This window comes from Anarrhichthys ocellatus, unplaced genomic scaffold (assembly GCF_004355925.1).
Source record: "Anarrhichthys ocellatus isolate YVR2014 unplaced genomic scaffold, GSC_Weel_1.0 scaffold47, whole genome shotgun sequence".
Taxonomy (NCBI): Eukaryota; Metazoa; Chordata; class Actinopteri; order Perciformes; family Anarhichadidae; genus Anarrhichthys; species Anarrhichthys ocellatus.
In genome coordinates this window covers 2,128,066-2,140,692 of record NW_022280077.1, presented here as the reverse complement: position 1 = coordinate 2,140,692, position 12,627 = coordinate 2,128,066, and the positions used below count along the sequence as shown (strand labels likewise).

Sequence of the window (12,627 nt, the reverse complement as noted above, 5' to 3'; positions counted from 1 at the left end):
ACACACACACAGGAAGATGCACACCCATCCCAAATCTTAATACATATTTTGCCCCAGATACGGGTGTTGAAGCGCTGGTGTGTTGGGCCAATCAATAAGTCAGCCGAATGTCCTAATTGTTGTTCAGATGTAAGCTACTGAAATGCAAGGCGGCCCTTGTGGACTTAACGTTACTTGAGCTTTACACCGGTGTCTCGCTGTGGTTTTCTCAGCCGCTAAAATGTAGTATTTTCTCCTTGAGACTCATCTGCTAAGCCGATACATCATTATCAGTCATTAAAGGCTGAAGCTGGAGTCGCCCAATGAATTGTGTTTAATCATTTGATTTCTACTAGCAGGTGGTGTTCAGCCCCGTAGAGGAAAGAATTTGATTGCATCGATGTCCCCTGAGACAATCGGTCAATACACGAAGCAGCAATGAGCTCTCGAACTGTATTTTAACTGGAAATAATAAGATAACTAGACTCCGAGCCCAAACAACAGCACCCTGGTGAGAAACTGTCTTTGGATTGAACGTGGCAGCATCACGTTATTCAGTTCTCTTAACACGTCCACGGTGAAGCGGTTAAGTAACATGTTATCAAGGTAGGAATTGGATTAACGGTGCTTATGACTGGCACAGGTTTGAGGAAAGCAATTGTATTTGCTGGCTTCAAACTAAATCTGTAATGTAGAACTATGTGAGGCAACCCCTTCGATATAGCTTACGTCATTACCAGAGATTATCATATGCTGCTTTTGTAACAATAATGGTTTTACTTCAAACTAGTGACTGCAGAAACCTTATATAGACTTTAAAAAATCAGATTAGTCATTCAGAAAACCACAATTTGCAATTTCAGCTGTATCATGATTGTACTTTGGACTAAATTGATATAACGCCACGTCACCTTGTTATTATCTACCTAGACTTGTTTTCTCTTCCAGCATGTCTTCCACCCTGACCTCCACCATCCATTGGGAGACATATCACCTCCAGTTGTGTGTGTATGTGTGTGTGTGTGTGTGTGTGTGTGTGTGTGTGTGTGAGAATAACTGGTGATTATCTCAAGCAGCTGTAGTCAGTGTGTATAATCCTGGAGAGAACACTCTTACCCCTCCTACGCAGACAGACAAGAACACACACGCACACACACACACACACACATGCACACGCATACATATACATTTGTCCGTTTGCACACCCACATAAGCTCTCTTTGGTTTTGTTTTTTGGGTGAGGCAGCTGGCCAAGAACAATGAGCGGCCTGTTTAGCATTTCAAAGCTGCAGCTCTCTCCCACTCTCCCTCGTTCCCTATTTTCTCCCCTTTCCTCTCTGTATCCTCTTTCTCGTTTTTGCAAGTGCCGATGGGAGCAAAACGGACCAATTATACTCCTTGATTCCAAATTGAAACGGAAAGCAGACAAGACGAGAAGCAGCAGAAACCCCCCTCACATGATTTAAGAATACAGCGGAGTTTTGATGGATGGAGACACCACTGAGATGATCAATCTGTGGGCGGTCTGTTGGGTGTAGTCAGCGCGGTGGCCGGGCTGGGCAGCCGTGACCCTGCAGGCTGCACACCACTGTGATATCCAAAATCTCTCCACCCACATGGTGTCTGGTTAAAAAAAAAAAACCCACTGATACCTCGATGTCTTGATCTTTTGCTGAGCCAAAAGTCTAGCCGTGTCAGCGATGACATTCCTGCGACTGGATGTTCCAGTAATGTAGAGAAGTATCTCATCAGCCTTGCACACTCTGCTCTTTGCATGAGTGTGTGTGTGTACCTGCACACATTAACACTGCTGGTCCTTTGCTCCTCCGTTTTTTGTTGTCCAGGAATTTAGCAAATCACTTGATACATTCCTCAAAAAATGTCCCTTCGCTTTGCAGTCCAGTAAGTTACATTCCGTGCATTTTGTAGCCTAAAAGCGTTTAATGTGTTCAGCACACTAACGTGGTCTTTACCCGATTGAGTAAGTGCATTTGAAGTGATTGATAGTACTCGGCCTCTGTGTTTGAAGTCACAGTGTGTGTGGTATGTGTGATATCATTTAACTGCGACACACAAACGGTTAATACATGCTGTATAAAGGATTGTATGCGTTTCACAGAGGAATGTACACATCAACAGTTTGGCAGGTGCACATTCTGTGGCATTCAGAGTGATTCGACATCAATGGTGTGAAAATTATCCCTCATGTAGTAATAAATGTATGAATAATGTTACCGCTACCGCTGATAGTATCTCGTAGATTAACAAAGCAAATTATTCCCCGTATAGTACCTGGAAAGTGGGTAGCTCGTGTAAGAGCTACCCACCTAGTAATAAGCTCCAAAGGGAAAAACATGCACCTTTACAATTAATGGTCCTCTGTATAAAGTGTTCCCTTGTTCTGATTGTAGAGTATCTGACTTTGAGTTGCTGCAAATGGTTTTAAGAGATCCTATCATATCAGACGGGTGTCGATCTCAAGGTAGTTTTTTGAACACCACGTAATACTTGTTTGCCATATATCTTGGAGAGTTGGGCACACTGTATGCATACCAGCAAGTCTTCTACTTCTAGGAGCAAAAGATTTATGGGCTCAAATAAGGCCCAATAAAACGTTGAGCTCGTGAAATGATGTGCAAAGCATGCGACTGTGCATCAGCCTGGTAAACCTCCGAAAAAGTTTGCACACGTGTAGAAAAGATTTGTAGTCGGTATTATCTCAAATGCATTTTGCTTCAGGAAAATACACCCACTTTTGACTACCAATACATGTTGATAAGTTGGCAGTGAATGTTTGGTCTTCTTTACTTGTACTTGAAACACAGTGATTTGGTAATTTCATTTTCGGCTGTCTGTAGATTCATCCAGTAACTTTAAATGATACCCAGGCCCACACGTGTCCTGCAATGGCTCAACGGTGGTGTTTTTTTTCCCGGGCCCCATTGAGTACACATGTGGGCGGGGCTATAGTCTGGTGACCTGAATTGGCGTTTGACGCCTCTGGCTCCTGTGTCACTCTGTAGCCGAGTGATACAGCACATGAACGTGAACTGTGATTTGTCACGCTAATTATGTTCTCGTGGCAGACTAATTGACGAAGTAATTAGGCTGCAAGCACATGTTGCAAGGTGTTTGTGCTTTCCTCTATAGAGGCTGTGAGTTACATCTTTGCTTCATTCTATTTGGGGCCAATTGGTATTTTTTGACAATTCAGGCTACAGATGGTTAGTTTCGGCATAATTCAGTTTAATGAGAAGGTGCTTCTAGGTTGAAATTTGATTGTGACTGTTTTCTACCTGTATAAGATAGAGAGGAATCCGTGTGAAAATTGACAGTTTTTAAGTGCGTAAGGCTATCTCAGATTAGTGTGTGAAAGTTTGTGCTTCACACAGGCTTCCATTCGCTGACGTGCAAATGCAAGAAAATCAATGGCAATCTGGCAATCTGATTGCTTCGTCATTACTTGTTTGTGTGTGTGTGTGTGTGTGTGTGTGTGTGTGTGTCAGCACAGTGTGTGTGTGAGTGTGCACAGACATTTCTCCCGGTTTAAGGAAGTGCAGAGGCGTCACAGAAATGGCCCTGCTGTGGGCCGAGTCATATTCCTCTCTCTCTCTCGCTCTCTCTCTCGCTCTTTTCTATTTCTGTCGCTACAGAATCCGTCTTCAGTTTCTCTTTCTAGCCTCGATCCTGGAGAGTGACGGTCTGTTGGTTTCTCAGACCTTTCGCCCTCTCTTCCCCCTCCACTCCTTTTCCTATTCTTTGATCATAATCACATCTTCAGTAATTGGACCACTCCCTGGTCACACAATGGAGCATGGGGGTGTAGTTCTTTCGTGTGAGAGAGTGTGTGTGTGTGTGTCTATGCAGGCACTACTTGTGTCAAAACGGACCAGTGCACCTCTGCACTGGTGTTAGAACAACTCAAGCCATGCAGGGTTAATTAAGCCAATCGTGTTGTTGATTTAAGAACTTTAAGTTACCAGAAGTCAGCATTGGATGGTCACTACCTCCTCATATGGACAGGGCGCTGTGGCCTGCCCGTGTCCTCCACGTGGAGCTGCTTTGCTACCACAGCACGCTGCACAGCGTTTCTATTAAATAACACCATGATCTGGAACAGTCACGGTTATTAAGCAGCACTAATCCACCCAGCAACATGGCTTTGTACCCACTGCGAGCTGTTAACAAAGGACAGTCTTGGCAACTCAAAAAAAAATCTTAATTTAGACGCTTTTTTTGCAATTTCATTCACAAAATGATTACTTTTGGTGCGTGGGTGTTTTGGCTCAAACGCAACCTTTCACTGCTGCTGCTGGTGTGAAAGAGGAGTATGCTAATGAGACGAGTAATACAGAGGGTGGAGCAGGTGTCGCGGTGGGATTTTGGTCGCGTTTTGTGGTCAATTTGAGAGCTTGTAAGATGGAGGAGCAGGCCCGCGACGCCCGGTCGTCCTTTTAACTGCCAGCTAATGTGAATTTTGCTCCTTGACACTTCTGTGGGGGAAGGTAAGGGGGGGAGGCAGAGGGAGAGAACCACTTAACCAGGAAAAAGCCTCCACGTCGTGATCTCAGGGGAGCAGAGCTGGTTCTGACTGACAAGAGAGGAACGCATAAAGGGGAGGAGGAGCACGATTCCAATCTATAGTGCATTAGCCTCATACGCTCTTGTTAGCTTTTGACTTTTCGCTGATAATTATCCTGGGAATCTCTTCGGTCTGTCTGTACACCGTGGTCGTGGTTGAGTCCCCTCAAAGTACTCCGACACACTGCAAACAAATCTCACGTTCAAAAGACAATCTTCTGAGCTTGGGCGCCCTGTTGGAGCTCAGCAATGATTCACGCTCAGTCAGTCAGCTGGGAGCCGATCAGTGCAAGCACAGCTGTTGACCACAAGCAAGTACTGCTGGAACAAATGGGGGGGGAGACTGGCTGAAGAAGGAGGCTGTTTCTCTCGGCCAAGAAATCTCTCCGCAGGAATTCAACCTGTGAGAGCAAATGATGAAGTTTAATTTCTTCAGGGCTCGGACTATTGGTTGGACACTACAAGCAATTAAAAAATGGCACATTTGAAATTGTAATGGCCATTTTTCACTTTTGTTTGACATTCACAAAGCTATCAGTCTCTAATCTCAGTTTGCTCTCTCTCCCATACCCTTTAACAGAATCTGTGCATATCACTATTGTGAGCATCCGCATTTCATCTCTCTGTCCCTCTCTTTAGGAGATAAAGATGGCAGCAAGGTAACGACAGTCGTGGCCACCCCAGGCCAAGGCCCCGACCGGCCACAGGAGGTGAGCTACACGGACACTAAGGTCATTGGCAACGGCTCGTTTGGCGTCGTCTACCAGGCTAAACTCTGCGACTCCGGAGAGATGGTGGCCATCAAGAAAGTCCTGCAAGACAAGAGGTTTAAGGTAAAACAAACGCAATGCATCTCTCGGCTTCCGCAACTCTCTCACTTGTCAACGAAAAAGCAAGACGCTTCCGGACGGATAAAAGCCGCATCGATAAATAAGCATGCACTTGTACTCGTCCTTTTCCCCTTTAACAGCGTAACGTGTAATGACTGCGACTAAGTAACTGTGAAAGAGACATGAATGGAGTGATCCTTCACAAGAACAGTGAGATCAGCGAAGCCGCGAACAAAGAGAAAACAAAGGAGAAACTTCTTAGCGTTTCTCTATTTGGCACATCCTTGCTTTAACGCGTGTGTTTTCTTGCAGGAAGTGTCTGTGTGTGTGTGTGTGTGTGTGTGTGTGGTAGTGGTGGGAGAGTCTCTTTTTTATTTTATTTTTTATCTTTTTCATCATGTCATTCGTCAAGTCCACGCAGAGCTCTGTAGGAATTCCTTCCTGTGCTTTGAATAGATTTGACGGATGGCTTGTTGTTCCTTTGCTGGGGCGACAACGTCTGCGCTCCCTTTACTCTTGGCCGGTGGGGGGGGGGGGGGGCGGGGCGGGCCTCCGTGTCCTTGCTGCTTGCTTCCAGCTCGCAGATAAAAGACCTGAGACTGCCAAGCCTACAGGACAGCTGTTAAGATTCTCATTAAGTTCAGAGCTGAGGTTAATGGCTGCACAGTGCCTGCATCGGTCATATTCTTTTTTTTTTTTCCTGTGTAATACTGCATACATGCTCAGCACGTTATCAAACTGGGACCAGTGTTGAAATCATGTGTTTTGAACCTATTTGTTTGGTGCACCTAGCTTAAACTGATCTAATACATCAGCGCTGCAATGAATCCCACCTTCATTAAGGTTATATTATGAGAGTGGCCAACAATCATGTATATAAATGGGGTGGACAAATTACACATTAACACATTAACACATCTCACAATATTACACAATAATATATCGGCACCCCAAATACCAGCTGTGTGTGTGTGTATGTGTATATGTATGTATGTGTGTATGTGTATATATATATATATGTGTGTATATATATATATATGTGTGTATATATATATATATGTGTATATATATATATATATATATATCTATATATCTCTCTAACCTTGAAAAAAAGAAAAAAGCCAGGACAAAGATGTTTGTGAATGTTACGTCCTGGGTCACATTGATCCCTTCTATACACGCAACATTTTAGTTTGTTGTGTCTATATCCCACATTCCCTGGCTTTCACAGACCAAGGCACAGCATATAAAGCCAAAGTACACAGTTAAGATGACGCAATACAACGTGTGACTAAAATGATTTCCATTATGTGAGCGGTAAAAAGCCTACACACTGTGACTCTGTGATTGTGGGTCATTTACACATCTTGTAGTTATAATAGAGGAGATAAGACTTTGGTAAGAGGCACCTTTTTTAAAGGATGTGGTTTGATTGTTTGGGGAAAAAGGCTTTCTCACTTTTTCACTGAGACTTCGATGAGGGGATCGATACCACTCATGTGTGTCCAGTATTTATGAAGCTGCAGCCACTAGCTCAGCTTAGCACAAAGACTGTAAACGGAGGGAAAAGCCACCTCGCTCCATACGTAACAGAATTCCCCTACCAGCAACTACTATTTCCCCGTGTTTGTGCTGAGTTAAGCTAACCGGCCAATGGTGGGCCGGCTAATATTTACTGCACAGACATGAGAGTGCCATAAATCTCCCAACTATCAGAAAGAAGTAGACTAGCTTAGGCTATGAATGCTGTTATATGTGGTATATTTGTCCCTATTGAGATACTCACTGAATAAAAAGTTTATCAATGGATTATTTGATTTTTAATGGGTAAGACGGAGCTAGTCTATTGATTCACCATCCCTCCGCTATGAGGGTAGTGCTCATTATTTTCTATCTATTGTGTATCTCAGGGTGCGTTACGTGAGAGGACAAGGACAGTGAAGGCAGGACGAGCTTAGGTGTCCCTGTACCTCCAGCTCCCGTGAGAGTCACTCAAGGATGTGTTCGCCCTTCAGCAACCAGTTCAGCTGAATACTTCAGCAGCTCAGTGCCCTCAGGTCTAACCTTTTTTGGAGGATCAGCACAGTTCTTCACTATCCAAAACCAGACAAGGTGCATGATGTCCCCTTTTTTTTTTTTTTTTTAGTGGTGTCCACCATCTATCACAAAATCCACATTTGTCCGGGACACAAACTATTTGTGACTCTGCATGCTGGCCACGATAAAGTCCTATCCTGCTTTTCCTGTAAACCTGTGGTTAGCAGGACACGCTAGCAGATGGCTTCTTGACACAATGCTCAGCTGAAGATCACCCACATTGTTCTCTTCGTTTAGTGTTAAATCTCCTCCTCAGAGCAGAGCCGCTACGTCAGCCGTCTGTCTTCTCTTCTGTCTCGTGGCTTCTACTCGCCTGGCCGGTCCTTCACTGCGAACAGCTTGTTATAAAAAAATGAGGCAAAAGAGCGCTAAGACTCCTCACATGACTGCCAAGCACGCGCCAGTAAGTGTGTGTAACCCCCCGACACACACATATACAAACACCTGCGTTCTATTTTCTCCTTATTCCTTCTCCTCTTCAAAAGTTTTCTCTCTACACTTCTGCTTTTTTTTTGTTTGATGTGGTGTTCATCTGAGAAGTGAGCCTGTGTTAACGGAACCATACCAGTCCAACATGAATGCTTTATCTTCTCACACACACATACACACACGCATACACATACATTTCACGAGTCAAACAGGGGAATCATTTGAATAGGCTCTGTATTAGGATGGAGATGATGAATATGTAAGGCAACCTTGGTGGGCTTACAATATGCTCCTGGTGCATTATGGGATAGGTCCTCCACTCCCATCAGAGGGATCCTATATCATTCTGTTGGAAAATGGATGATCACGCATACACACGTATGGTAATGGTACGTACACAACATTGTTAAAGGATGAATCTGGTGATTCTCTGTGTTTTCATTGTATTTGTGACATACAAGTATTGTTTTGGCAGTCGAAGCCTGCTGTAGCTTATCCCTCCGCGTCATAAACCCATCATTGAGCCACATTGTTTCACGGGGCGACATGTTTCAATACAATGAAGATGGACACAATCGCACATACACCACCCTGCTACTGTGATTACTCACCGGAGACACAAATGTGTATATATATCTGCCGCTTTTCCCAATAAATGCACAATTTACATTTGTTTTTATTAACTTTGGCTAAGTTAAGTTATTTGTAATCCCTTTATTAAAGAGTCCATAAACTGTTACCAAAGGGTGTGTGTGTGTGTGTGTGTGTGTGTGTGTGTGTGTGTGTGTGTGTGTGTGTGTGTGTGTGTGTGACAGTAAACATCAGCACCTCCAAGGTGTAGCACCTCTAGCAACCTGAAATTGAGGTGTTCTCTCTCTCTCTTTCTGTCTGCTGGCTGGCGCTGCCGGCCGGTCAGCAGGAATGACTGCAGTATAAGTGGAGCAGCTGGGCAGGGCTGCTCATCAGCCTGTCTGCTCCTCCTCCTCCATGTGGTACCATCTTTCTCACATACAACACAGGCACAGCGTCAAACACTCCCACTGAGCCACTGCAAGAAGACGAGGGCGTTGCCTTCGATGGCTGGTCCGTGACCCACACGCTATGATGTCACTTTAAGACGTGTGTGTGTGTGTGTGTGTGTGTGTGTGGGTGGATCCTATTTGTGTGAAGGGTGAAAAAGCATAGAGAGGGGACTGTGGGAACCATTTGTTTCTGCCTCTAAGTGAATTAGACTGGGGTGATTGTCTATACCAGGCCATTGAGCTGGAAGATGCTGCTGCTGAGATGGTGAGGTCTTGCTTTAGTGGACAGACGACTCACTCTGCTCTGTTAAAAAATGAATGAGAGGGGATTAAATCCTCATAAAGTGGCATAAAAGTGTGGAAGGACAGCAGCTTATCACCCTGCACCAGTCAGCATGTCCCTGATCACCATACCGGGGGATCTCATTAGTCACCCAGTCAGTCAGCTAGCACAGTTCTTCACTATGTTTTGTCATCCTTATTCAGACGGTTCCGGCTCATCAGGCAAACTCTCAACCTGCTGTATGTCTCAAAGCTGTAGAGCGGAAGCATTTAGCCAATTCATTGATTATAGTTATGATATTATGTCATTTTAAAGCAAAATGTACTTCTTAAATGTGGATATTTGCTGGTTTTCTTTTCTTTGGTTATGACTGTCTTTGTTTGTAAGATAGAAAAAGCAATTTCAAGACATCACCTTTTAACTCGTGATGACATCGTCTTTGTATTGTCATTATTTTAAAGTCCCAACTATCGATCAAGTTTATTATCTTTAATTGTTCCATCTACAAAATTCCAGATAGTGGTGCAAAATGTACTAAAGCCCAAGGTGGCGTCTTCAAATGTCAGAACAGCCCAACAGTTAACTGTCAAATCAGAAGAAATAATCCCTCACTAGAGGCTGGAGCTAGGCCTGAACAATGACGTGATTATCAAAAGAGACAATCATTTCAGCTCTAAAGGGCGAACACATCCGAGTTAACTTTGAATAAACTTCCACGTCCTCCAGTATCTGAACAAATGCACTTTAACATTTCACGCTTAGAGGTTGATGGGCTTTCAGTCAGTCAAGGCAGCTCATGAGCTGCTCTCCTTTTACACCTGTTCCCCAGCACAGGTCCGACCTGTGTGCTATTTATTTTTTGTTTACACCAAACCTGAAGCCTGTGTTTACACAAACAGCGTATCGGGTCACTGCTCTGTGCTCAGCTAGTTAATCGCTCATCCCGTAAGAGCACCGCTGACCCTTCTCCACTACTGGTCAGTCACTCTGTCTGTTTAATTCTACAACGGAAGCTTCTCGATTGATGTCGGCTGTATGCTGGTTACTTTTTGGTTGTATACATTGTTTGTATTCGGCATGTACACACCTTGATGTTTACAGAAATGGTTAATCCAAAATACCAAATATGAAAAACCTGGAAATTATAGTTCCATATTATGCGGATTTAACATTTATGCAAATAAGAGCGACAAGCGAGGATTTATTTTATGTAAATCCTACATCCTGACATCCTTGCTGTAATAGTCTCATTCAGAATACTACTATGCAAGTCATTGCGGTTAGTGTGGGGGCTTCGGGCAGTTATAGTACAAAACCCCCCATTCTACTATTCAAGCCGCTCAAAATCTCAACCATAATGAAGCCGTTATAGCTTTATGTAATGCTTGAGTTCCTGCCCTCCCTTGATAATGTTGACGTCCATATGCACAACCATGTTCTGCATGGACACACTGTATATGACTACAGATGGAGCGCTCTACCAGGGTCCAGTGCTTACATCTTGTTCCAGTGGCCCCGTGAGGGCCTGTAACTCGTCGTCACACTACAGGCCCCCAAGGCAACTGTGACTTTAACGTATTTATTTCTCACATCTTTTCCTCAGACGTGTCCTGTTTTCGAGGGGCTTTTTTTCTTCTCTTTAATTGTTGCTTCCTTTGATGAGAACAGGAAACATGCCACACAATACATAATTGTGTCATCACGTTTCAGCCCCATGGGATTTATTCCACCGTGAAGGGATGAATGTCAATTTCTTTTCTCCATTTATCAGCTTTCTTTTGCTGCTACCACATCCAATTTTCTTGAGCTTGTGACAGTGATGTGGCTGACAACGAGGTGACTGTTTCAAAAATGCTTGGTGGTATATGTGTACCACATGTAACTAACATGTCACTATCATGTAATGTCTAACTTCCTACTGGACTGTCGGTCCACTCGAAAGTGTTCAGGGTCTCCTAAAGGTCCGCAGACTCTCTTCTTGAACCATGAGCCTGAATCTTGCATGCAATATGAAAACTGTAACGTGTCATTCCTGTTTTTATTTTGTGCAGAACCGTGAGCTGCAGATCATGAGGAAGTTGGACCACTGCAACATAGTCCGCTTGCGCTACTTCTTCTACTCCAGTGGAGACAAGGTCAGTCGGCTGAGTGTGTCTGTTTGTCTCTGGACTGCATTATTGATTATATGTTTAATACTGCTCTGCAATGTAAGCGTCAATAAATAGAATATTTCATTTAAGTACAAATTTCTTTCATTTTCAATAGCACCATAAGGTTGCCTGGAGTGTTTTAATGACTCAGCGGAGTTATGAAATAATTCAGCTTTCTCCCATGTTCAAGACCTAGTGTCATGATTAATAATCCCAATAATAAATAACGCTAGCGTTTATGCCATAGCTGTTCAGACAGTCTTTTTTATTTTTTCTGGGAATTTTCTGCCTCTTTTAGACTTTTTTAAATTTATTTAAAATTTTGCTGTGTTGGCTTTTGAACTCTCTTCCTGTCAGCTGCACCCTTTTATGTCGTCCTCTTGGCCTCGATAGGGAAGTCCCTCTGTCTGCCTCTCTCTGTCGGCCATTGGAGGTCTCCTGGAGACTACAAGGCTGGGCTATGTCATATCAACCAGCTGAAAAACAGGCAGAGGTCCATGTGTCAAATATAGACACGAACCTGGCAGACGAGCTGTTGGGACTATACCCATGACTCTGCAGTTAGGAATTCTTCCATGTTGCACACCTACCGAGGCCAAGGAAAGCTGTGGGGGATTATAGAAGGGAGGTAATGATGTGGGTGGGTGGGAGGAGAGATGACTGAGTGATGGTAAGGGAACATCTATTTGCCAGAGGGTGTCGGTTTATTATAGAATCCCCCCCCCCCCTCCTCCCATCCATGCTCTTTAGCCCCACCTCATGCCATGTTGTCACTGACCTCTGGGAATCTCAGCTGATTTCTTGGTATACTGACAGCTGTGACTTGACCCTGCAGCTTTCCCATCATGACTTTTGCAATCACAGGAATTGTTATTTTGATAACCCACAACTATCATCCATCTCTTTTATTACTTTCACCTTTACACCTTTTAAATCCCCCCCCACTCCCGTGTGTCCTCCTTTCATGTATCCATTTCTGCTCCCTCCTCCTGTTCCCCCTCACCACATCACTCCAGGCTAATTTTGGAGACTGGCACTGTGTTGTTGGTATGGGGATTTACCACCCAGAGCCTTGACTTAGAAAAGAGAGGGTAGGCGGGGGGGGGCAGAAGTAGGCGAAAGGTAAATCACCTGGATAGGGGAGCTTAGCGGATGGATGGAGAGTTACAGATGTTGGCAGAGGGTGAGGCAGAGATGAGATGTGGTCAGGTGTGTGTGTGTGTGTGTGTGTGTGTGTGTGTGTGTGTGTGTGTGTG

General features: G+C 44.1%; 1 protein-coding gene across 2 annotated transcripts in view; it reads left to right on the top strand.

Annotated features, from left to right (window-relative positions):
- Nucleotides 1-12,627, top strand: part of gsk3ba (glycogen synthase kinase 3 beta, genome duplicate a) — a 25,435-nt gene that overhangs the window by 2,166 nt on the left and 10,642 nt on the right. For both annotated transcript variants that reach the window (XM_031869360.1, XM_031869359.1), the window contains exons 2-3: nucleotides 5,200-5,393; nucleotides 11,273-11,356. In XM_031869360.1, the coding sequence (XP_031725220.1) occupies nucleotides 5,200-5,393; nucleotides 11,273-11,356 (278 nt within the window). The remainder of the gene's footprint in view (nucleotides 1-5,199; nucleotides 5,394-11,272; nucleotides 11,357-12,627) is intronic.